At 56.7% G+C, this 26,131-nt stretch overlaps 1 protein-coding gene across 2 annotated transcripts; it reads left to right on the forward strand.

Moving 5' to 3' along the window:
* LOC127587442 (hepatoma-derived growth factor-like) lies at positions 1-24,722 on the forward strand. 2 transcript variants are annotated; one of them, XM_052045763.1, is made up of 6 exons: positions 1-251; positions 16,066-16,142; positions 16,694-16,832; positions 17,866-18,036; positions 22,623-22,829; positions 24,525-24,722. In XM_052045763.1, the coding sequence occupies exons 1-6, from the start codon at positions 165-167 to the stop codon at positions 24,543-24,545; spliced, it is 702 nt and encodes a 233-aa protein (XP_051901723.1). In that variant the 5' UTR covers positions 1-164; the 3' UTR covers positions 24,546-24,722. The 2 variants fall into 2 exon arrangements, with proteins under 2 accessions (XP_051901723.1, XP_051901724.1); XM_052045764.1 differs by having other exon boundaries at positions 20-251; positions 22,623-22,817.
* The last annotated feature ends 1,409 nt before the right edge of the window (positions 24,723-26,131 follow it).

Genomic DNA, 26,131 nt, shown 5'->3' on the forward strand with positions numbered 1-26,131 from the left:
GGGCGAGCCGAGCGCGGGCCGGTCGATGCCAGGCTGGGTCTGAGCGGGAGCGGGCGGTCCTCCAGGCCGGCGAGCCGAGCGCGGGCGGGTCGATGCCAGGCTGGGCCTGAGTGCGAGCGCGGTGCCGGGAGCGGGAGAGCGGGGCGGCCCCGAGCGGCCGCGACATGTCGAGGATCAACCACCAGCGGGACTACAAGGCCGGGGACCTGGTCTTCGCCAAGATGAAGGGCTACCCGCACTGGCCGGCCCGGGTGAGGGCGCGGGCGGAGGGAGCGGGACGGCGGCGGTGGGGGAGGGGCTGGGCCCGGGCCCGGGCCCGGGGGTGGGGGGGCCGGGGTCACGGTGGGAGGGGGTCACGTGGGGAGGGGAGGGAAGCGGGGTATGGGTCACGTGGTCCGTGGGTGGGGGTGATGGGTCATGGTTGGGGGGGCTGTTGGAGGGACTTGGGGTTTGTAGGAATGGTGGGGACACTGGGTGGGCATGGGGGCTTACAGGGGATGTGGGTGCATATGAGGGGGTTACGGGGGGGTGTAGGTGGGCATGGGGGGTTACAGGGGATGTGGGTGCATATGAGGGGGTTACGGGGGGGTGTAGGTGGGCATGGGAGGTTACAGGGGATGTGGGTGCATATGAGGGGGTTACAGGGGGTGTAGGTGGGCATGGGGGGTTACAGGGGATGTGGGTGCATATGAGGGGGTTACAGGGGGTGCAGGTGGGCATGAGGGGGTTACAGGGGATGTGGGTGCATATAAGGGGGTTACAGGGGGTGTGGGTGCATATAAGGGGGTTACAGGGGATGTGGGTGCATATGAGGGGGTTACGGGGGGGTGTAGGTGGGCATGGGGGGTTACAGGGGATGTGGGTGCATATGAGGGGGTTACAGGGGGTGTAGGTGGGCATGGGAGGTTACGGGGATGTGGGTGCATATGAGGGGGTTACAGGGGGTGTAGGTGGGCATGGGGGGTTACAGGGGATGTGGGTGCATATGAGGGTTACAGGGGGTGCAGGTGGGCATCAGGGGGTGCAGGTGGGCATGAGGGGGTTACAGGGGATGTGGGTGCATGTAAGGGGGTTACAGGGGGTGTGGGTGCATATGAGGGGGTTACAGGGGATGTGGGTGCATATAAGGGGGTTACAGGGGGTGTGGGTGCATATGAAGGGGTTACAGGGGGTGTGGGTGCATATGAGGGGGTTATGGGGGTGTAGGTGGGCATGAGGGGGTTACAGGGGCGTGGGAGGACAGGAGGGGGTTACAGGGGGCGTGGGAGGGCATGACGGGGTTATGGGGCGCGTGGATGGCCATGAAGCGGTTACGGGGGGTGTGGGTGGGCATGAGGGGGTTACAGGGGGTGTGGGTGGGCATGGGGTTAATGGGGTGTGGGCGGGCATGAGGGGGTTACAGGGGGTGTAGGAAGGTATGGGTGGGCATGAGGGGATTACGGGGGCATGAGGGGATTACAGGGGCATGAAGGGGTTACAGGGTCGTGGGTGGGCATGAGGGGGTTACAGGGATGTGGGTGCGCATGAGGGGGTTACGGGGTGTAGATGGGCATGAGGGGGTTACAGGGATGTGGGTGAGTATGAGGTGATTACAGAGGGTGTGGGTGGGTATGTGATTACAGAGGGTGTGGGTGGGTATGGGGATTATCGGGGGTCTGGGTGGGTATGAGCGGGTCATGGTGGATAGGGAGGCACTTTGCTTGGGGAGCAGGAGGGGTGAGGGTGGGTAGGTAGGAGGGGGTCACATTGGGGGTATGAGGGTTACAGGGAGTGTGAGTGGGAGAGAGGTGATCGCGTTGTGTAGGTGGGTGGGGGAGGCATTGTTTGGGGGGTAGGAGGTTACATTAGGTGGGTGGGTAGGAGAAGGTCACATTGGGAGGTGTCGGGGGTTATGGGGTGTGTGGGTTGGCGGGAGTTACATTGGGTGGGTGGATTAGTGAGGATCACGAGAAGAGTAGGTTGAGGGGGTCATGTTTATAGGAGGCACATTGCTTTGGGGGTAGGAGGGGTCACTAGGTGGCTAGGGGAATTACATTGGGAGATGAGTGGGGGGGTTATGGGGGTGTGTGGGTCTGAAGGGTATCTTTGGGTGGGTTGGGTTGGGAAGGCATATTGGGTGGGTGGTTTTTGAGAGGGAGTCACATCGTTTGGGAGGTATGAGGGGATAATGTAGACGTATGGGTAGGAGGGGTTGTTGGGGTGGGTTGGAGGAGGAGTGGGTGTTGGCTTCTAACGGGATGACTTGAGCCACAGCAGGGGAGGAGGAGCCAGGTTGGGGGTGGGAGGAGGATTTATGATGGAGGAGCAGTCTGCAGTAGGGTGTGATGACAGGGAGGATCATGTGTCTCTGGGGCAGAGTCTGTGGGATCCTGATGGAGCAGTGTCAAGTGGATGTGTGCCTGGAGAGAGGTAAATCGTGGGCTGGGGAGGGAAGCAGGCGGGGTGGAGACTGGAAGGAGATTGGGTGTTTGGGAAGTGGGCTGGTGGTATCACAGTTGGTGACACTTGAGAGATGGTGGCACAGAGGGTCATGGTGGGAGGTGTGTCCGGGCTGTGATGTGAGAGAGGGATGGGGTAAATCACTGGGGATATGTTGAGAAATGTGGTGGTCTTTGTGGGATTTGAGTAGATGTGTCTGTGGCTCCAGGCTCCTCTCCCTGAGTCTGGAATGGGAAGAGGGAAGTTGTGTGTTATTGTGTAGTGGTAAATGTGAACGGGCAGATGAATGGTGTGGGGACTGGTGCTGTGAAAGGATTGGGTGCTTCAGACTTCGGATGTGAGTGGAATACTGTCCAGACAGAGAGAGAAGTGTGAGGAACATAGACTCTTGTTTGGCTCCAGGGCTTAATGAGGTGCACGTGGTGGTGGTGTTCCCTCCAACTTACCCACCGTCTTGACTGGGAAAGATATCACCAGTCCTACATATTCACTGGGTCCAAATTCTGGAACTCCCCCTCCAACAGCACTGTGGGAGAACCCTCACCAGGAGGACATTGAAAGCCATGAACCAAGAGTGCGGAGGGGCTGGCATAGATATGGTGGGCCAAAGGGCCTGATTCTGTGCCTCCATGAGATAAGCCTCAGTGATGGTGCTCCCCCCAATGTTCCTCAGTCTCGCCTTCTCGAGGGACAGTTAGGAAAGGGCGGAGTTGGGCTTGCCAGTGAAGTCCAGATTCTGGATGGTTACAGAACATGCCCAGATGGACTTGGGGATGGTGTTGTTCTCTGCTGAGGTGAAGCGGTGTTCTGGGACTTGGACTGCATCCTGCGGAGCTTTAGGTTCACCGGACTGAGTTGTGGGTGAAGTGCTCAGTGTTAGTCTCCGTGTAGCTGAAGATTGTGGGTTAGAGTCACACTCTGAAGATGTGATCACAAAATTTAAGAATGTCACATCTAGTCCAGTACTGAGGGAGGGTCACACTGTGGGAGGGGCGTTACTGAGGGAGGGTCACACTGTGGGAGGGGCGTTACTGAGGGAGGCTCACGCTTGGATGGGCGGTACTGAGGGAGTGTCACGCTGTGGGAGGGGTGGTACTGAGGGAGGCTCACACTGTGGGATGGGCGGTACTGAGGGAGCGTTGCACTGTTGCAGGAGCTGTACAGAGGGAGCACCGCCCCTTGGGAGGGGCGGTACTGAGGGAGGGCCACGCTGTGGGGGGGCGGTACTGAGGGAGGGTCATGCTGTGGGGGGGGCGGTACTGAGGGAGGGTCACGCTGTGGGGGAGGCGGTACTGAGGGAGGGTCACGCTGTGGGAGGGGTGGTACTGAGGGAGTGTCACGCTGTGGGGGGGGGTGGTACTGAGGGAGGATTCACACTGTTGTCTCATTTTCTGATGATGCATTAGAGTAGGGCCCCTTCCCCAAGTGCTTGTACCGTACTCTCTGTTTCAGTTTTGGGGGGTTTCTCCCCATAGTCTTTTCATGGCTCAACCTATCCTACGTGGACTGGATGTTGAATTGCATCATATTGGTGGGATCTTGCTGTGTGAACATAGGCAGCGATGCTGCATCCCTTACAACAGTAACTGCACCTTAAATGCACTTCAGTAGCTATGGGATGTCCTGAGGTTGTGAAAAGTTGTCAGAGAAAACCCTTTTTCCCTCAGCAAGGGGCAGTACGTTGGGCAGGTCTACAGACACCAGGTGCAGGGGCACACAGAAGAGTAGATATCTATTATCCATGGGAGAGACAGTGAAATGTTTGGAATCATATGGTGGGGAGAAGGTTAAACAGTTGCAGAGAAGGGAAACACATTTCATGTCTACAAGGTAATAGGTTTGAGTGTTTTCATGTACGTTACTAGTCCTTGGCATCCAGCATAATGAGATTAAATCCACCTGGATTATGTTGGAACTAATTAAGTGTGATTTAAAAATTCCCTTAAACAGAAACTGGATTTGAGGTAGGCAAAACAGACCATTTCTGAACTTCAGGGTGACCCCATGTTTTAACTGTAGTCCCCTGCCCCACTCCCCCCATCCTTCCATTCCACGTCCGTAACTGTACTCCCCTGCCCCACCCACCCATTCCCCATCCTTCCTATCTGCCGCTTCTGCTTGGAACTGCAGCAAAGTTTTGTCGAGCAGGGGAGAGATAATACATTCTTTGGAAAACAGGTCTTGTTGGTTGAGTTTTCAAGCCCTTCTCTGTCGGGAGGTTCGTACAGTCTTCAACCCTGCAGCCCATTGTCCCTGTGCTGACTCCCCCATTCTTCCCCCCTCGCCCGGTTCCTGCCCCCTCGCCTGGTTCCTGCCCCCTCGCCCCATTCCTCCCCACACCCTGTGATTTAGTTTTCCTTAAATATTTACTCAGAGTCTTTTGAAAGTTCCCATTGATTCTGATCCCACCTTCCATGCAGGCAACATGTTCCAGATCACAGCTTGCTGCGTTTAAAACAAATTCTTTTCATCTCTCTGGTTCTTTTGAAAGTAACTTGTGCCCTCTGGTTCCTGACTCTGTTGACACTGGAAACACCTCCTCCTTGTTTACTCTGACCTACACTCTCATTGCTGGACAGCTTTATTAAATCTCCACTTAACCTTTTATTTTTGTAAGGAAACCAAGCCCAGCTTCTCAACTTTCCATAGAACTGAAATCCTTCATAATACAGAAAGTGGCCATTCAGCCCATTAGGCTGTTGCCAGCTCCCAGCAGAGTAAGCCCATCAGTTTCATTCCCCCACTTCTCTGTACTACTTTTAACCCTGTTACTGCTTGCCTGCACTAACGGTGGCTAGTTAACCTTCCAGCATGTCGGAAACAGTGCGGTTGTGGAGAGAGAGTGTGCAGAGTACACAGAGAGAGCATCCAAGGTCCAACACTGTGAAGCTGCAGCACTGACTGCTACCCTGCTGGCCTGCCCCTTGATCTTGCTCTCCTCAATTTCATCCACACTCTTCTAATGGAATGTGCCAAAAATCACCGCGTTCACGAACAAAATGGGTAGGACAGGGTAGGACACAATGAACTTCGGCCCTGGGGAGTGTTGTAGAACAAAGGGACCTAGGAGTACCCGTACTTGGTTCCCTGAAAGTGACATCACAGGTAGACAGGGCGGTGAAGGAGGCATTTGGCAAGCTGGCCTTCATCATTCAGGGCATTGAGTGCAGGAGTTGGGATGTTATGTTACAGTTGTACAAAACGTTGGTGAGGTCGCTCTTGAAAGACTGTTGTGTGCAGTTTTGGTCACCCTGCTGTTGGAAAGATGCAGAAAAGATTTACAAGGATGTTGCCAGGACTCGAGGGCCTGAGTTACAGGGAGAGGTTGGGCAGGCTGGGACTTTATTCCTTGGAGCCAAGGGGACTGAGGGTTGACCTTACAGAGGTGTATAAAGTCATAAGGTGAACGCGCACAGTCATTTTCCCAGAGAAAGGGAATCAGAAACTAGAGGGTATAGGTTTAAGGTTGGAGGGGAAAGATTTAATAGGGACCTGAGGAGCAAATTCTTCATGCAGAGGGTGGTGGGTATATGGAACAAGGTACATGGTTACGAAGATTTAGAGGGATACGGGCCAAACACAGGCAGATGGGACTGGCTTAGATGGGCATCTTGGTCGGCATGGACCAGTTGGGCCGAAGGGCCTGTTTCCGTGCTGTACCACTCTGTGACTCTAGAAGACATCAGAAAGCGATTGTGTTCTGAGAGTCTGGTCCTCTCTCACTCGGTGCTTTTTAACTCTGTTTCAGTTGCTGGCATGGGTGGTATGTGTTAGTATGGGGCAGTGGGCTGCTCCTTTCTCCTGCTTATCATAGTCTGATGCCCCGGTTCGATCCCCACCTCTGTCACTGTCTGTGTGTGGAGTTCGTACGTTCTCCCTGTTACCACGTAGGTTTCCCCCGGGTGCTCTGATTTCCTCCCACATCCCAAAGACCATGAGCTAACTATCCCCAATGAGTGGGTGAGTTGATGGGAATGTGGGGAGAGTAACATGGGTTAGGGTAGGATGACTGTAAACGGGTGCTTCATGGTTAGCATGGACTATATGGGCTGAATGGACTGTATCTCTTTGACTCCAACCATTGAAATTCTTTTGGAGCATGGCTACTATTAAGGGAGGGAAATTTGCAAACAGTAGGATCCCATGTAATCAGTATCCGACATCAGTAAAAGGATGGCCAGCTTGTTTATGACATTTGTGTAGAGGCTTATCTGTAGGTGTTATAAATATTACGCCTTTGCACAAAGTTCAATGTCCACACTGTGTTTATATCCTTACCCATTACAGAGACACCGTTGTACATACATTGGAAGGTGAACTGAGGTCAACGGGCATCGGAGGAAAGCTCTCTGGTGCTGGGAGTCCTCACTCACATGGGGAAGGTGGTTGTAGTCATTGGGGGTCAATTATCTCAGCCCCAAGGCATCACAGTCATGTCCTCGGCCTCACTTCAGCCAGAGATCGCAAGACAAAGGAGCAAACTCAGGCCATTCGGCCCGTCGAGTGCTCAGCCATTTGGTCGCGGCTGGTTTATTTTTCCCTCTCAACCCCATTCTTCTGCCTTCTCCCCGAAACCTTAGACGCCCTTACGAATCAGGAACCTATCAACCTCCACTTTAAATACACCCAATGACTTGGCCTCCACAGCCGTCTGTGGCAACGATTCCCACGGATTCACCACCCTCTGGCTGAAGAAATTCCTTCTCATCTCTGTTCTAAGGGCATGTCCCTTTATTCTGAGGCTGTGCCCCCCCTCTGGTCCTAGACTCTCCCACTAATGGAAAGCGAGGGTGGTGAATCTGTGGAATTCGTTGCCACAGAGGGCTGTGGAGGCTGAGTCATTGGGTGTACTTAAGGCAGAGATTGATAGGTTCTCTTGGTAAGGGGGGAGGGGTTAAGGGTTATGGGGAGAATGGGGTTGAGAGAAAAAACTCAGCCGTGATTGAATGGCGGAGCAGACTCGATGGGCCGAATGGCCTGATTCTGCTCCTGTATCTTATGGCCTTATTCACAAGCTGGCGTCCCTTCAGGAATGAGGGGGCTCGGTGGTAATGGTGGTGTTCGGTTTAATCCCCCACCCTTCTGCAAACGAAGCAACCCCCACCAGACGACTTGCTGATAATGAACTCTCGACTCACAAAGGGTGCCAGACAGTGGCCGTCTCTGATGGGAGAGGGAGGCTGAGCCCTCGTCAGTCAGTGGCACTGCTGTCACCGAGACCCCACCCGCCAACGTCCCGGGCTCACCGTTACCAGAGACAAAACCGCAGCAGCCACACAAACTGGGCATCCTCCGGGTGAGTGCTGCTCCAGCAACACTCGGGTAGTTTGGGCAACCCTTCTGATTGGTCCCCTGTCCGTCACAGTGGATCCAGCACCATGGCTGTTCAGTCACCACCTGCCACCCAGAAGGACAAGGGCAGCAAGCAGAGGGTTGCCGTACCCTCCTGCAGCTTCCCCTCCCAGCCGAGTACATCACCCTTCATCACTGTTGGGCCCAGGTCCTGGAGGTTTTATGGGAACACCTACACCAGCGGTGGGCAGGAAATGCCAGTCTTGGCTCATGATGCACCCATCCAGTAAATAATTAAAGCAGGGTTTAATTACAGTCAGACAGACAGTGGGCAGAGTCACCTCCTAAAGGACTGGCACTTCTGCAGCACCAGAGCACCTCACAGGTAGCCTTTACACAGCAAGGTCACAACCTCAGCAGTGTACGGACGGCTGAATGTTCAGTGTTGGGAGGTAAACATCGGAGAACACGCTGTTGGCTTGGGGCTGGCTTCTTTACGTAAACGCTGTAGTGGATGAGACCAGCTAATGGTGTTCAGGAAATGGCAGTACTGACCCTCCCGCTGCGCGGTGCTCCCTCCTCACCGGCGCCCCTCCCGCGGCGTGGCACTCCCTCCTCAGCGCCCCTCCTGCGGCGCGGCACTCCCTCCTCACCGGCGCCCCCCTCACCGCCCCTCCCACAGTGTGGCGCTCCCTCCTCACTGCCCCTCCCACGGCGTGCCCTCCTCGCCGTCTCACAGTGCGGCGTTCCCTCCTCGCCATCCCTCCCACGGTGGGGTGCGCCCTCCTCACCGCCCCTCCCGTGACGCTCCCTCCTCACCACCCCTCCCATGGTGCACCGCTCCCTCCTCAGTGCCCCTCCCACAGCGCGGCGCTCCCTCTGGAGTGCCCCTCTGACAGTGTGACCCTTGCTCCCTTCTACCCCTACAACAGTGTAAAGCTCCCATTGCACGACTCCCCCAACAGTGTGGTGATTCCTTGACACGGCCCCTCCCACCGTGGGAATGCTCCTTCAGCCCTGCCTGGCTCTGTCCGCCTGGTGTTTCTTGCCAAGTCCTCTGGGGAAAGGTTTGAATGCACAGCCTCTGACTCAGAACCACAACCACCCAGTTATAACTCAGGACATGAGGGTTTTCAGAAAAAAGCATGGGCTGGTTTTGTTACTTGGCTGCAGTTACTGTGGGCTGGGTTTGTGATAAGCAGCTTCCTCCACTGGCTCCTCACTGGGGAAGGGAATGGCTGTGAGCAGGTTTCCCGAGACACAGCAAGGGAAGCAGGACAGAGGGGGACCAAGTGACGGGATGGCTGCCTGTAAGGTGAAAAGGCTCTTCACAAAGTGAAAGTTAATCACCCATTCCAGGCACACATTCCTTCACTTGGACACACCCAGCCTCCAACCCCGAAGCAACCGTGAGCCAGGAACCTCTCTGATTGGGTGCTTTAAATTCCAGTTGGTCAACTATACCTAAACATTTTTAGAGTTTTTGTCTGAAAAAATAAAGCACGTGCAAGGCTTTAAATAAGGATGAAGTGTTAGCTGTGGCTCAGTCAGTAACATACCTAGCTCTGAGTCGCAGGTTGGGACTTCTCTCCATAGACCTGAGACACCAGTGTAATGCTGGGGGACAGGCAGAACTGGGGGGGGGGGGGGGGGTGGGGGTGGTACTGAAGGGGGTCAGTACTGAGGGAGGATCACACTGTGGGAGGGGCAGTACTGAGGGAGGGTCACACTGTGGGAGGGTCAGTACTGAGGAAGGGTCACACTGTGGGAGGGGCAGTACTAAGGGAGGGTCACTGTGGGAGGGTCAGTACTGAGGAAGGGTCACACTGTGGGAGAGGTGGTACTGAGGGAGGGTCACACTGTGGGAGGGTCAGTACTGAGGGAGGGTCACTGTGGGAGGGGTAGTACTGAGGAAGGGTCACACTGTGGGAGAGGTGGTACTGAGGGAGGGTCACACTGGGAGGGTCAGTACTGAGGAACGGTCACACTGTGGGAGGGGCAGTACTGAGGAAGGGTCACACTGTGGGAGGGGCAGTACTGAGGGAGGGTCACACTGTGGGAGGGGCAGTACTGAAGGAGGGTCACACTGTGGGAGGGGCAGTACTGAGGAAGGGTCACACTGTGGGAGGGGCAGTACTGAGGGAGGGTCACACTATGGGAGGGGCAGTACTGAGGAAGGGTCACACTGGGAGAGGCGGTACTGAGGGAGCAGCACAGTCAGAAGTCCATTGTTGAGGGAGCGCGATGCTGAGGGCGGAGCAGTGCTGAGGCAGCAAGGCTGTCTGCCTGCCTTGTCCATGGGGTAATTGGATTAGCCTGGATGGCCAGCCCCAGGGCCTGTGTCTGGAGGGTGCAGTCGGAGTTGAGGGATCTTTAGGACGATGGGTATAGCTTTAGATCAGAGTGTGGTCACTCAGGAGCTCACTGTGAAGGATTGTGCAAGTGTGTGCCTCCCTCCCACTGTTACATTGATGCAATCAGTAGATCCTTGCTGGATGGGACATTCAAAGGATGCAGTCAGGACACAGTAGGGTTCTGTGTTTGACCGCTAGGATCTTCCACTCTCTCTGGCTCAGACGCGTGTGTGGGTGCGAGTGAGACGGCAGCGCAGGGTGGGTGGGATCGCAGCCGCTTTGGCTGTGCTGCTCTCACAGTCAAATAGCTGCCTCGGGAATCGCGGCTGTAGGGAACGTGTCAGGTCCTGTGGGCTCAGGCTGAGGTGGGGAGGAGACGGGGGCATTGGTCGGATGCCGCTGGGGCGGTTGGGCTGGGTGCGGGCTGCAGGGAGCGGCGGGAGCTGATGTTTGAAGAGCTGCTCTGTGACATGTCCTCGTGCCTTCAGTAGGACAGGTTCCAAGGCAGCCCATGCTGTTAACATGGATCCAGTTGTGTGATGTGATAGGGCTGGAGGATTTGGCCAAGCAATGGCTCGTCAAGGCAGGCCAAGTCTAATACTGCTCGGTCTGAGGTGTCTCACTCTGGGATCACAAAGGGGTTTGCAGAGGATTTCCGGGCATGTGTCACTCTCCCCCCCCCCCCCCCCCCCACCAGACCACAATCTCCCTCGTCACCATCCCCTCCCATTCTTCCCCACCCCCTTCCCCTCTGAGCTTCCATACAGAACGAGTTCCACCCTTCCATCCTCATGGTTCCCGATTGGATTTGCCGTGACTGTTTTAGCTCCATGGCTTCTGGTTCTGATCACGGAGACCACCTCTGTGCCCACCATACCCAACCCCTCAGCCAAGAGTCAGAGAGTCACAGCCTGTCTCTCGCCTCCCGTGGTGTCTGCCGCTGACCTTGGTGTGTGGAAACATTCCAGCTTCAGCTGCCAGGACATGCCTCTCACCCCAGGTCACAGAGCTGAGGATTTATCCAGCGTGTTCCCTGCTCACTGTATGTTGCTCTGGGATTCCTGACCCCAAGGGCGAGGCTTGGGGTTCAGCGGTGTCAGCACTGCCTCTCATGCCCTAAGAAGGAGGCCATTTGGCCCATCATGCCACTGCCAACTCTTTGAGAGAGTGCTCCACATAGCTCGCTCTTCCCAACCCCCCCCCACCCCCAGATATTCATCCAGTTCCCACCTGCAAGTTAAATCTGCCTCCACTGACCCTTTTAGGCACTGTGTTCAAAACCAGCGCAGGTCCTCCCCAGCTTTCGAAACCCTGACGTGTACGTTCTGAGTGTTTGCGGTGGATCTGTCGGCTGCTGCAGGGCTGCAGGCTTCTTCTGCCACGTGGGGACTCTGTTCGTGGCCACATTTCCCACTTGGGATCTCTCCAGGTTACGAACAGTTCACAGGGATGGGACAACACTGAGGCACCTCCAGGTCAGGCAGCATCCGCGGAGGGAGCTCAGCGGGTCAGGCAGCATCCGCAGAGGGAAATGAACAGTCGATGTTTCGGGACAAGACCTTTCATCTGGACTGAAAGAAAATGGGGAGATAGTAGAAAACGTAACTGTTGTAACGCGGGGAGGGCCTGTAACTCTGTTAGAAGACTCTCCTCTGCCACTTATTCTTAATCACACACCTCTGCAAACAGCTTCCTGCCAGTTACTCTGCCAAAAACCTTTCTGATTTTCAATGCCTTTATTAAACCTTCCCTGTTCAGACAAAGCAACTTAAACCTTCCCTGTTCAGACAAAGCAACCCTCAGTTCCTCCAGCTTGTCTGCAGTTCACTTGCCTGGGCTCCAGTAAATCTTCTCCCCATGCTCCCTAAGGGGATGGTGTGGTCCTTGGGTGCAGGGTACAGAACTGCTGCCTTACCAGTGTTTTATGTCGGCTACGAGTCTCTTGTTTTTGTATCGCGCACCTCTGATTGAAGCTGGTGATCTCTTGCGAGGACCCCGCTTGTGTATGGGAGCCCTCTACCTGGAAGGCTGTCTTGCTTTCTCGCCATCCCCCCCCCTGGGGCTGCTTTGGCTGCCTCTTTCAGACTGGAGTGTACCAGGCACTGCTGGTGTTACGTTGCAGTTGTACAAGGATGCTGGTGAGGCCTGGAGGATGGTGTCGTCGCCCTGCTATAGAAAAGACGTCACTGAGCTGGAAAGAGTGCAGAGGAGGTTTACGAGGATGTTGCCTGAGTTATAGGGAGAGGTTGGACAGGCTAGGACTTTATTCCGTGGACTGTAGGAGAATGAGGGGTGGTGTATAAAATCATCAGGGGCATAGATAAGGTGAATGTCTTTTTCCCGGTGAAAGAGAATCAAATACTAGAGGGCATGGGTTTAAAGTGTGAGGGGAAAGATTTAAAACAGACCTGAGGGGCAAATTCTTCATGCAGAGAGTGGTGGGTACGTGGAACGATCTGCCAGAGGAAGTGGTCGAGGCAAGGTTCGGACACTGGGATGGGTACACGGATAGGAAAGGTTTAGAGGGATATGGGCCAAACACGGGCAGTTGAGATTAGCTCAGGTGGACACCTTGGTTGGCATGGACCGGTTGGGCTGAAGGGCCTGTTTCATGCTGTATGACTCTATGATTGGCTCATGGGCAGGGGGAGTTGGGCAGTGGGCCACAGGAGGAAGAGCATCACTTTTGCCCCCGTGTGACAAACCAGGGCCGCTCCTGGGCGGTAACCTATCGTCTGAACCCCTGCTTCCTGAAGGAAACAGAACCTCTGGTGGGACTGTGTGAGGGAGATGGGCTTAGCGGGACCTGGTGACACAGGACACTGGAATCTGGAGCAACAAACAAACTGCTCATTCGAGTCCAGGTGAAGCCTCTCGACCCAAACCGTCAATGGTACATCTCCCTCCACAGATGCCGCCTGACCCACAGAGTTCCTCCAGCGGTTTGTTAGTTGTAGCAGGATCTGGTGACTGGTGGGGCCCGTGGGGATGAATTCCTCTTTATTTATTTAATATTGTATTAGTTAGTTTTGTAACTTATAGTAATTTTTATGTCTTGCGCTGTACTGCTGCCGCAAAACAACACATCTCACCATGTGTGTCAGTGATAAACCTGATTCTGGACGATGCTGGACACTGTACTTGGGACACCGCTGGAATGGGTGCCTCGCCACAGAAGGGACCCTGCAGTTTCACGGCTGACAGCTATTCAAGTGTCGGAGGAATCACACTTAAGCCACTTAAGCAGAATTTCTTTAGTTCTCAGCCCAGTGGGGCTCACGGACTTCTGAGGGTTTATACCACACGAGTCCCCTCCCTCCCTTCCTTCCTCACCTCCCTCTCTTTTCTCTCCTATCTCCATCCACTTCCAGCACGTGGGTGTGGCTGACCACGGGAAGGTGGAAAACCTCAGCTGGAGCTCGGTGCAGAGGGCTGGGGACTTCGGATTAAAGGAGTAATTTTAGATTCAGATGAGTTTATTGTCATTTACACCAGGGTGCAGTGAAATTCCTCGCTCGTGTGAAGCTCGCAGAGTAAACCGTGTACGTGGTCGTAATAAATGCAACAATAAATAGTGCAGAGCAGCAGGATGGCGCCGACCGTAGTGCAAACTGAGGTAGTGCAAAAGGAAATGCTAAAGTGAAGTAGCGGAGGTTATTGATCGGTTATTAATTCTGAGTCTGAGAACGTGGCAGCCCCATTGGGAAGGGGGTGTGAGAGAGGTGACTGGTTCAGGGGTCTGACAGCAGTGGGGATGAAGCTGTCCTTCAGTCTGGATGTCCAGGCTTTCCTGTATCTTCTTCCAGAAGGTAGAAGAGACAAGGGGAATGGCCAGGGTGGCAGACATCCCTGACCATACTGTTCACCTTCCTGATGTAACTCACTGTGAGGCGGACTGATGGAAGGATGTGAGGAGCCTGTGACAGACCGGACAGTGTTTACCACTCTTATAGGTCCCGTCGGTCCACAGCAGAGCAGTTGCCAGACCAGGCTGGGATGCATCCTGTCAGGATACTTTCTGTAGGGCATCTCTAGAAGTTTGAGAGAATCCTTGTGGACAAGCTGAACCTTCTCAGACACCTGAGGATGTACATACACTGATGTGCTTTCTTGATCACCCCATCTGTCTGAAGGGACCAGGAGAGGTCGCTGGTGATGTGGAGGCCAAGGAACTTGAAACGGTCCACCATCTCTACAGCAGCTCCATTGCTGAGGACAGGGTTGTGATCAACCCCCCAACTGGTAGCGAATGTCCTTCGGCTGAGGCTGGTGGGCTCCATCGCGGTTAGAATGGGGTCTTGACTTGACCTACCTCCTCTCAATGGATGTGTGTTGGCCAAGGCTGTCAGCCTTGTTGTGCCAACTGCAATAACGTGGCTCCAGGGCAGACCAGCTGAGGTGCAACCTGTCAGGATACTCGTCCATTCCTACTTGGGGTCTAACACCCACAGGGCAGGCCCCCAGCTGATGAAGAGCTCACTCTGTACCTTCTGTGGATCGCCACAGTCGGTGCCTGACATAGGGGGCAGCGACTGAAGGGAGGCTGTGCACAGAACACGACAGGAAATTAAAGTTTCTCAGAGGACGGCAGGGCAGTCTGCCAAGGTGTGCCGAGACGTGAATGAGCAGTCTCCACCCGTCTCTCGTATTCCAGCGGCGTGCTGCCCACGGCTGGACATCTCAGGCAGAAATGGTTCCGCAGCCCCATCCCAGGCTGCCAGCGAGGCATTTCAGTGGTGTGGGGAGCTCTGCCACCACTCTTCTGGATCGGAGCACTTCGGTCATGAGCAGAGGTCAGACAGACTGGGACTGTTTTCCCTGCGTCGAAGGAGGCTGAGGGGGTGACCTGATTGACGTATAAAAGGTTATCTTTACCCCCCAGGGGTGAAATGTCCAATACTAGTGGGCGTGCATTCAAGGTGAGGGGGAAAATTCAAGGGAGATGTGCAGGGCAAGTTTATTTTTTACACAGAGAGTGGTGGGTGCCTGGACTGCGCTGCTGGGGGGGGGGGGTTGGGGGGGGAGTGGTGGAGGCAGATGGGATAGAGGGGGTTTAAGAGAGTTAGACAGGTGCATGTATGTTCAGGGAATGGAGGGGTACAGAACAGGTGTCATTAGCTTAATTTGTTCAGCACAATGTTGTGGGCCGGTTCCTGTGCTGTACTGTTCCATGTTCTATGTTTTGAGAGGCAGAGATAGGGTAGCTGGGAAAACCCTTTCCTCTCCTGGTAGGGGTATCAACTATAAGAGGGGTTAGGCTGGAGGGAGGGGTTTTAAAGTGGATTAAGGGGTAAGTTCTTTACACAGAGTGAGGTCGATATCTGGAACTCAGAATCAGATACAATCACCACTTTAAGGTGCATTCAGATGGACCCTTAAATAGTCCAGGTTCAGAAGGATCCAGTCTGAATGCAGGCAAATGTGATAGGTGTAGGTGGGCAGAAGGGTCGGCTTGGACGTGGTGGGCCGAAGGGCCTGTTTCTGTGCTGTACTTTATCCCACACACACCAACTGGAGAGAGACTGGTTGAGGGATGAACTTGGGGGGGCTCCCTGCATGTGGGGGGGCGGGGTGGTCGGACAGTCTGCTTCCAACCTCAGCTTAACGTCGGGGGTGGGGGGAGGCCGGCGAGGGGGGTTCTGGGGTGGGGTGTAGGCCACAGGGTGGGGTCTGGGGTGGGGGGGAGGTGGCGGGGTGGGGTGGGGAGGTGGAGGTGGAGGGGTGGGGTCTGGGGTGGGGGGAGGCCGGTGAGGTAGGGTCTGGGGTGGGGGGGTGCTTCATGGGTGCAGTCTGTTGCCGTGTTTCTGGTGTGTGCATTGGTGGGAGGGTGCCCCTCGTAACATGGCGGGAGGGTGCCCTGTTCCACCTCCCCTCCCCTCCCCTCCCCTCCCCTCTCCACCCCCACCCTCTCCACCCCCACTGTGTCGGTGGTGGGGTGGGAACTGCCCCCTGCTCACCATGCCCTGGTTTGGATCCACAGATTGACGAGCTTCCCGAGGGAGCTGTGAAATCGCCATCGAACAAATACCCCATTTTCTTCTTTGGCACCCACGAGACGTAAGTGATCAGCTGGAGCCTGTGTGGTTACTGCCCCCTACCTCCTCCCCATCGCCCTCACCCCCACCCCTCGCTTCCACCTCCCTCACCCCCACCCCGTCCCGATTCCGTCACCCCCTCACCCCAACCACCCCGCTCTCACCCCCCTCGCTCTCACACTCGCCCCTCCCCCTCCCACCTCCCTCTCCCCCAGCCCCTCACTCTCACACTCGCCCCCACCCCCTCCCACCTCCCTCTCCCCACCCCCTCGCTCTCACACTCACCCCCTCGTCCCCACCCCCTCCCACCCCCTTACTCCCACCTTGCCCCCTCCACTGCCTCCCCTTACCTTCCCTTCCCTCCCTCCCTCCCCTTCCCCTTCCTTTCCCTCTCCCCCTTCCCTCTCTCTTTCCCTCACCCCCCCTCCCTCCTCCTCTCCCTCCCCTCTCCTCCTCCCAACCCCCCCCCCCCCCCCTTCCCTGGCTGCACATGAGCTTGTCTGCCAGCGCTGCCTGCGGTGAAGTGCACCACTCTCCCAGACGAGGACTGGCTGTGACTCTGTTCTCCCACAGCGCCTTCCTGGGACCAAAGGACCTGTTCCCATACGAGGAATCCAAGGAAAAGCTGGGGAAGCCGAACAAACGGAAAGGTTTCAGTGAGGGTTTGTGGGAAATCGAGAACAACCCAACAGTCAAGAAGTCGGGATACCAGGTGAGTGTTTCAGCTGATGCCCCTGTTGAAACCTGGCCCCCGGCCGTGCCCCTCCCTCCTCACCGTGCCCTACAGTGTGCCCCTCCCTCCTCACTGTGACCCTCCCTCCTCTGTGTCCTTCACACAGTGTGCCCCTCCCTCCTCACCGTGCCCCCGGCGATGCCCCTCCCTCCTCAGCGTGCCCCCACAATGTGCCCTTCCCTCAGTACTGCCCCTCCCACAATGTGACCCTCCCTCAGTACCGCCTCTCCCACAATGTGACCCTCCCTCAGTACTGCCCCTCCCACAGGGTGACCCTCCCTCAGTACCGCCCATTTTTTTTAATATAAACATTTATTCGCTAAAAGCACTACAGAAAGACAACCAGTGTCAATACACGACGTCTAATACAGAAAAGAAGAAACTACGCAACGACATACTACAGTAGAGAATGCAAACTAATACTAACGAAACACACACGTGACGCTACACCCGTTAATGTAACATGCAACACTTCAAATAAGAATCACATTTGTAATGTCCACGACACACGCAACCCCCTGAGGGGCCCACCGAGCGCGGAACTCAGCTAGGGTGCCCGCGGAAACCGCCTGCTCCCTCTCTAAACACACCCACGCGTGCACGTAAGCGCGGAAGACGGGCAGGCAGGCCGACCTGCCGGTACCCTCGGCCGCCCGCCGCCGCGTCCCGTGGATGGCCAGCTTGGCCAGGCCCAGCAGGAGACCCACCAGGAGATCCTCCGCGCGCCCTGACCCACGCTGCACCGGGTGCCCGTAGACCAACAGCGTCGGGCTTCAGTACAGCCCATCCCACAGCGTGACCCTCCCTCAATACTGCCCCTCCCACAGGGTGACCCTCCGTCTGAGAGGCAGGCTGGATTTTTGTCTTCAGGTCTCTGGCGTGGGGCTTGAACCCACAACCCTCTGCCTCAGAGGCGAGTGTGGAACCCCCGGGCCAGCGGCAGCCACCAGCCCCTCTGCCGCACCGCAGCCTGTATCATCCAGGGCTCCTGACCTTGCTCCTTCCTGTCCAGGCGCCCACGTCCCACCAAAGCTCGTCGGAGGGGGAAGGTGATGGGGAGAAGAAGGAGAACCAGGAGGGCAGCAGCGACGAGGAGGGGAAGCTGGTGATCGACGAGCCGGCCAAGGACAAGGAGAAGCTGGAGAAGGCCGGCTCGAAGCGCAAGCTGGTCACTCCAACAAAGGTAAGGACCCCGTGGGCCTCAGCCGCACGTCGCGGGGTCCACACCTTCCTCCCCCCCCCCCCCCCCGCTGTGAGGCAAGGACCCTGCGGGCCTCAGCCGCACGCCGCGGGGTCTACACCTCCCCCCCCGTCTCACTGTGTTCACACTGCTCACCTCGGTCCCATGGAGGGGAGAGGAGAGGGGGCGTGGAGGGGGGAGTGTGTGCATGTGGATGGGGAGAGAAGGCATTGGGGAGGAGAGGGAGATAGTGGGGGAGGGGGAGAGAAGGGGCATGGAGGGGGAGAGAGGGTGCAAGAAAGGGGGAGGGGACACGAGAGGGGGAGAGGAGGAGGGAGGGTGTGAGGAGGGAGGATGTGGAGGTGCGGGGGGGAGGGATCAGAAAGGGGGAGAGGGAGCGGAGGGCTTTGTGTTATTGCTCCCTCTCTCTCTCTCCCTCTGTCTCTGTCTCTGCTGTCTGTCTCTCTCTCCCCCTCCCTCCCTCCCTCCCTTCCATCTCTCTGTTGCTGATATAAAAACGTTGGCCCCGTGCACCTTTGTAATTGTGTTTGCTTATTAAGTTTTGTCCTCCCCCCCGCCCCCCCCCCCCCCCACCCCGCAGCACCGGCACTGGTGGGATGGTGTCATCAACACGTGACCCGATTGTGTGGACTCTGGGCACTGTAGTTGTTGACACAGAAATTTATATTGGGACTAAGAGATTGTTATAATGTACGCCTTGTTTTCAGACAAGCTGAAAGGGAACTGAACAAGTTTTGTTTGGCTTGATGCAATAATTGCCTGTGCACAGGTAAGCATTGACTGGTCACACCTCTCCCTGTACAGCACCACAGGAGATTGAAGACAATGTTTTAGAACCATTGCAAACTTCAAACCCATGACTGGTGACACAGGTGGATCTGGAGGTGATGGAAGCGTTCAGCAGGCTTGCCTTCATGGGCTGAGGCACTGAGTACAAGAGTTGGGGGGGGTCAATAAAACATTGGTTAGGCAGCACTTGGAGTATTGTGTACAGTTCTGGTCACCACACGACAGGAAGGGTGTGGGAGCAACAGAGAATGCAGAAGACATTCACTGGAATGGAGATTGAACAGGTTGGGTTTGTCTTTTCTGGAGGTTGAGGGCTAACACAGAACACTACAGCACAGCACAGGCCCTTCGGCCCACGATGTTGTGCCGACATTTTATCCTGCTCTAAGATCTATCTAACCCTTCCCTCCCACATAGCCCTCCATTTCTCTAACATTCATGTGGCTACCTAAGAGTCTCTTAAATGTCCCTAACGTATCTACCCCCACATCCTCTGCCGGCAGTGCATTCCATGCACCCACCACTCTCTGTGTAAAAACAAACTTGCCTCTGAAATCCCCCTTATATCTTCCTCCAATCACCTTAAAATTATGTCCCCTCATGTTAGCCATTGTAACCCTGGGGATAATGTCTCTGACTGTCCACTTGATCTATGCCTCTTATCATCTTGTACACCTCTATCAAGTCACCTCTCATCCTCCTCCTCTCCAAAGAGAAAAGCCCTGGCTCGCTCAACCTATCCTCATAAGACATGCCTTCCAATCCAGGCAGCATCCTGGTAAATTTCCTCTGCACCCTCTCTAAAGCTTCCACATCCTTCCTGTAATGAGGCGACCAGAATGGAACACAACACTCCAAGTGTGGTCTAACCAGAGATCTAAGGAGCTGCAACGTCACCTCGCGGCTCTTGAGCTCAATACTCCGACTAATGAAGGCCTTATAGATGGGCATAGATAGGAGAGAGAGAGTCTTTTTCCCAGGGCAGGGGAGTCTAGAACTAGAGGGCACAGGTTTAAGGTGGGAGGGGAGAGATTTAGAGGAGGTCTGAGAGGCAGGTTTCTCACACACAGGCTGGTGGGTAGATGGAACAAGCTACCAGAGGAGGAGGTGGAGGCAGGTCCCTTTACAAATCTTAAAAGGCATTTGGACAGGTTCTCAAGTCGTTGATTTTATTGTCAGAGGCACAGGTCCATGTGTGCACAGGTGCAATGAAAAACCTACTTGCAGCAGCATCACAGGCACATAGCATCAGATCAGCAGCATTCACAAGAAAAACATAAATTAATCGTGTTATACATGATTTTACAAGCAAGAACAGAATTAGAACAAAAAAACCCTATCGTCCATTTTATTGCAAAGTGGTCCCGGTGTTGCCGTACTGAGGTACCGGTTGGTTCAAGAACCGAACGGTTGGAGTGAAGTCGCTGTTCCTGAACCTGGTGGTGTGGGACTTCAGGCTTCTGTACCTCCTGCCCGATGGGAGCTGTGAGAAGATGGCACGGCCCGGATGGTGAGGATCTTTGATGGATGTTGCCTTCTTGAGACAGCAGCTCCTGTAGATACTCCTGATGGTGGGGAGGGATGTGCCCGTGATGTATTGGGCAGAGTCCACCACTGTCTGCAGCTTCTTGTTCCTCTGCATTTGAATTGCTGTGCCAGACCACAATGCAACCAGTCAGGATACTTTCAACAGGGAAGTGCTTGTAGTTTGGTGAAGGAGGAATAGGGGAGGGGAACTAATTAGTTATTACCCTCTGCAGAACCAGCACAGGTATGAGGGGCTGATCCGTGGGAGGAGGTGTCGGAGACTGCTGCTTCGGCTGTGCCGAGTCTGGGGACGGAGTGACCCTGAATGTGGAGCAGGGAGAGGCGGTGTAATTCTGACCCGGAGCAGAACTCGGTGAATCCCTGGGTCCGCCGTTCCAGGATCTTTCCCTAGAGTGAAAACGGCTGCTCCTGGTGGAGGGAGGTGTCTGTGAAGAGGTTGAAATGTCTCCTTGCCTGGTCACATCCAGCACAGGGTGGGACACAGGTGGTCTGGGTCACGGCTTTAGCCAGCTCGACCTCCCAACCGTGTGGCGCAGTGGGTGGAGCCGCTGTCTCCCAGCTCCGGAGACCTGGGTTCGATCCCGACCTCCGGTGCTGTGTGTGGGGTTTGCACGCTCTCCCTGTGAGCAGGTGGGTTTCCCTGGGTGCTCTGGTTAATTGGCTGCTGTAAATTGTATCCAGTGTGTCGGTGAGGGGTAGAATGTGAGGAGGAGTAACTGGGTACTTGGTTCATTATTGTCACACATACCGAGATACAGTGAAGAATTATTGTTTGCATGCCGTCCGTACAGATCGTTCCATACGTAAGCACAGCGAGTTAGTACAAAAGAAGCAATGCTGTGTGGAGTTTGCATGTTCTCCCTGTGACTCTGTGGGTTTCCCCGAGCTGGTCCAAATCCCTCCTCTGTGCCAAAGGGATGTAGTTTAAATGGCCACTGAAGGTTGTCCCCAGTGTGTGTCAGTGCTTCACAGAAACTGAGGCAGGTCAATGGGAATGTGGGGAGAATAAGATGGGGTTGGTGTAAGTGGGTGCTTGGTGGTTGGCATGGACTCAGTGTTTCTACGCTGTATTATGCAAGGTACAGAGTTACAGTACAGGGGAAGGGCAGTACAGGTAGGCAATACGAGCACCATGATGAGGTAGATTGAGAGATTCATCTTTATCATACAAGATAACAGTGGGGTACAAGCTGGTGGTGTGTGTTCCCAGGCTTTTGTACCCTCTGCCCGACGGGAGGGGGGAGAGGAGAGGATGACTGGGCTGGGAGGGGTCTTTGATTATGTCGGCTGCTTTCCCGGGGCAGTCCATGGAGGGGAGGCTGGTTTGTGTGATGGACTGGGCTGTGTCCACAACTCTGCGCAGTTCCTTGCGGTGTGGTCCAGAGCAGTTGCCGTACCAAGCTGTGATGTGTCTGGATAATGGGAATGTGGAGAGAATAAATTGGGATTAGTGTAAATTGATGGTCGACACAGACTCGATGGGCTGAAGGGCCTGTTTCTGTGCTACATCTGTCTCTAAATCTAGGGGGTATTAAACGAGAGATTATAAAAGCAAGGATGTAATGCTGAGGCTTTATAAAGGTGTTGGTCAGACCATTTGGAGTATTGTGAGCAGTTTTGGGCCCCATATCTAAGGAAGGATGTGCTGGTGTTGGAGAGGGTCCAGAGGAGGTTTACGGGAATGATCCCGGGAATGAAGGATTAACTTATGAGGAGGGTCTGATGTCTCTTGGCCTGTACTCACTGGAGTTTAGAATGATGAGGGATCACATTGAAACCCACCGAATATTGAAAGGCCTGGATAGAGTGGGCATGGAGAGGACGTTTCCATCCATGGGGGAGTCTAGGACCAGAGGGCACAGCCTCAGAATAGAAGGACGTCCCTTTAGATCAGAGATGAGGAGGAATTTCTTCAGTCAGAGGGTGGTGAATCTGTGGAATTCGTTGCCACAAACGGCTGTGGAGGCCAAGTCATTGGGTGTATTTTGAGTGGAGGCTGACAGGTTCTTGATTAGTGAGGGTGTCAAAGGTTACGTGAAGGCAGGAGAAGGGGTTGAGAGGGAAAATAAATCAGCCATGATCGAATGGCAGAGCAGAGTCAACGGGCTGAATGGCCTCATTCTGCTCCTATGGTCCAAGGCTCAGAGTTGCAGGGTCATCTTGAGGACTGCAACACTGAGGGGTCGAGCCCATTCTGCCCACCACTGAAACTCTTCCCTCCCCCCCCCCAGGTTTCCCCGAAGCGGCCCTGCGATTCCAAGGAGGAGGGGGAGGCGGAGGAAGGGGGCAAGGGGGAGGAGGAGGAGGGCCACAGCCCCCCGCCCCAGGGAGAGGAGCAGGCGGAGGAGGAGAAGGAGAACAAGGGCAGCCTGGCACCCAGTGAGAAGACGGAGAGCGAGCTGGTCAATGCCACGGAGACCCAGAAGGTGCACGAGGGGGTAAGGGAGCCCCTCCCGCGCTGCAGAAACAATGTTTGTGGGGGGGGTCCGAGCCGGCTGGGGTTGGAGCAGCTTGGGGGGGGGGGATGGTTGACCCACACAACCAGGCAGAGAGCAGGTGGGATACCCCCTCCCCGTCTCCGTGACCCCCTCCGGCCCCCACACACCCTCCCCGTCTCCGTGACCCCCTCCGGCCCCCCACACCCCCTCCCCGTCTCCGTGACCCCCTCCGGCCCCCCACACCCCCTCCCCGTCTCCGTGACCCCCTCCGGCCCCCCACACCCCCTCCCCGTCTCCGTGACCCCCTCCGGCCCCCCACACCCCCTCCCCGTCTCCGTGACCCCCTCCGGCCCCCCACACCCCCTCCCCGTCTCCGTGACCCCCTCCGGCCCCCCACACCCCCTCCCCGTCTCCGTGACCCCCTCCGGCCCCCCACCCCCCCTCCCCGTCTCCGTGACCCCCTCCGGCCCCCCACCCCCCCTCCCCGTCTCCGTGACCCCCTCCGGCCCCCCACACCCCCTCCCCGTCTCCGTGACCCCCTCCGGCCCCCCACCCCTCCCCGTCTCCGTGACCCCCTCCGGCCCCCCACACCCCCTCCCCGTCTCCGTGACCCCCTCCGGCCCCCCACACCCCCTCCCCGTCTCCGTGACCCCCTCCGGCCCCCCACCCCTCCCCGTCTCCGTGACCCCCTCCGGCCCCCCACACCCCTTCCCCGTCTCCGTGACCCCCTCCGGCCCCCCACACCCCCTCCCCGTCTCCGTGACCCCCTCCGGCCCCCCACCCCTCCCCGTCTCCGTGACCCCCTCCGGCCCCCCACACCCCCTCCCCGTGACCCCCTCCGGCCCCCCACACCCCCTCCCCGTCTCCGTGACCCCCTCCGGCCCCCCACACCCCCTCCCCGTCTCCGTGACCCCCTCCGGCCCCCCACCCCTCCCCGTCTCCGTGACCCCCTCCGGCCCCCCACACCCCCTCCCCGTCTCCGTGACCCCCTCCGGCCCCCCACACCCCCTCCCCGTCTCCGTGACCCCCTCCGGCCCCCCACACCCCCTCCCCGTCTCCGTGACCCCCTCCGGCCCCCCACACCCCCTCCCCGTCTCCGTGACCCCCTCCGGCCCCCCACACCCCCTCCCCGTCTCCGTGACCCCCTCCGGCCCCCCACCCCTCCCCGTCTCCGTGACCCCCTCCGGCCCCCCACACCCCCTCCCCGTCTCCGTGACCCCCTCCGGCCCCCCCCACCCCTCCCCGTCTCCGTGACCCCCTCCGGCCCCCCCCACCCCTCCCCGTCTCCGTGACCCCCTCCGGCCCCCCACCCCTCCCCGTCTCCCATCATTCCACGTCTGGCTCCTTTCCCACCGACAGTTTTGCCTCCAGCCGTCAGCTCCTAATCTCTGGAATTTCCTGCTTCAAAACTCTTTGATGCTGCCAGGCGATTTTCCCCTCCCAGCCAGCCTGTCTCCTTCACTCCACACTGCGCCCCCCCCCCCCCCCCCCCGACTCGCTCCTTCTCCCCCCACCCCCTCACTCACTGCCGTCTCCCGTGGTGGGTGGTGAGAAGCTGATCGCCGTCACTCTGCCAAGGGCCCTGCCGGTTTCAGTGTCTGTCCAATGAGCTGCTTGTTGTTGAGGGTTGTAACCACCGCTCTCCCTCTCTCTCCACCCCCCCCCCCCCCCCCCCCCCGTCTTCTCCCCCTGCAGGCCGAGGCTGCTCCTGTTTAAAGCATGAAGCTGATCCGCTGGACCAGGCTTTTTTGCAGACCCAGAAACCTCGAGGATCGGGGCATTTGTTTTAGATTTCAAAGGAAAGCATTGTTTGTGCTGATAGCGGCTTTTTACACCAGTGTCGAGCTTGAGCTCACTTTTATGGTAATAAAATGAAAATTCTGCTTCACGGTTTGTCGCGGTGTGTGTGTGTGTGTGGGGGGGGGGGGGGGGGCGCCTGCCGGCGGCCGCATGCTCCCTCCATGGGTTGCCGCTTCACAGATGGTGGGCAAGGGGTGGGTGTGCGCCGGGGGTATCTGATGCAGAACTGGTGAGGGCTGGTTATTGGAGGGCGGGGGGAGAGGGGGTTTTCAGCTGGTGGGGGCAAGGGTTCAGAGCAAGGGGGTGGGGGGGGGGGTGGGTAGAACCTTCAAACCAGAGCTGGGTCGTTCAGGAGGACCAAACATGAGGCGCGGGAGGACCTCAGCGGGTTGGGGGAAGTGGACGGTGGACGGTTCGGGTCGAGACCCTTCATCAGGACTGGTGGTCTGGTCCAGCTGGAGGTTCTGGACCGGAAACATCGACTGTCTGTGTCCCTCCACAGACGCTGCCTGACCCGCTGAGTTCCTCCCGGGCTTTGTGTGTAGCTCCAGCACCTGCAGTCTCCGGGGGTGGGGGGCGGGGGGCGGGGATCTGGACTGGAGGCGCTGAACCGCAGCCTCTTGTTCTGACTAGCTCAGCCCCAGTCTGAGACATCACCAGCTTGTCCGAAACTACCCAGGTCCCGTCCAACCTTGGTACACGAACAGAGCTGCGTCCCCCACGCCCACCCCCCCCCCCCCCCGATGGTGGGGTTCTCATGTCCCGAGCAGTGAGTGACACTGGGGGATGAGCGGTGTCTCCTTCAGCTGGAGCTGACACTCCCACCACAGGGCTTGCTCTGAAATCCACCTCTGCCGTTCCCTCCCCTCCCCTCCTGCTCCCTGTGGAAACAAGCCCACCTCTCTGGGGAGGAGCTTGCCCCTGACTTTCCCCTCTGGGTAATGACCCCAGCCCTACTTTTGCTCAGCTGCCCTTGGTGAAAGCACCTTCCCTTGGTGTGATGCCTTGGGGGGAGGTAAACGCTCTCACACTGCCGTTTGGAGAATGAGGGAGTGTTTGAGTGATGGTTATGGAGAGGGGTCAGCCCTCCGCCCCTCGAGTCCCCGCTACCATTCACACCATCGTCTTCAACCTCAGCTCCCTTCACTAACCCATATCCAAAAATCCACGGCACAGAATGAACTCAATGAATTATTTCAACCTCTGTGTGGGAGCTTGCTGTGCACAAGTGTGGCTGTCAGGCTTCAACACAACACTTGAACGTGTTTCGAAGTCGCAAAGCTTCTGGAGATTAGCGGTGCGTTGAAGTACCCGCACGTCTCTCTCTCTGCTTGAGAGGACGAGGAACGGACTGAACGATGGGCTGACGGGCCTTCACTGCGTCGTTCCCCGTTCCCAACTGCAGGACGGCTGGCCTGGCTGGGGAACACCCTGAACTAATACCCACAAAATAAAAATTGACGCCACCAAGCCGGCACGCGTACTTATAATGAACACAGTAC

The sequence above is a fragment of the Pristis pectinata genome, chromosome 40 (assembly GCF_009764475.1).
Source record: "Pristis pectinata isolate sPriPec2 chromosome 40, sPriPec2.1.pri, whole genome shotgun sequence".
NCBI lineage: Eukaryota > Metazoa > Chordata > Chondrichthyes > Rhinopristiformes > Pristidae > Pristis > Pristis pectinata.

Excerpts from the sequence above, each read along its gene's own strand:
- LOC127587442 (XM_052045763.1), top strand. The coding sequence starts at position 165 with ATGTCGAGGATCAACCACCAGCGGGACTACAAGGCCGGGGACCTGGTC. Across the intron at positions 16,833-17,865 it reads TCAAGAAGTCGGGATACCAG|GCGCCCACGTCCCACCAAAG; the intron begins GTGAGTGTTTCA and ends CTTCCTGTCCAG. Across the intron at positions 22,830-24,524 it reads CCCAGAAGGTGCACGAGGGG|GCCGAGGCTGCTCCTGTTTA; the intron begins GTAAGGGAGCCC and ends CTCCCCCTGCAG.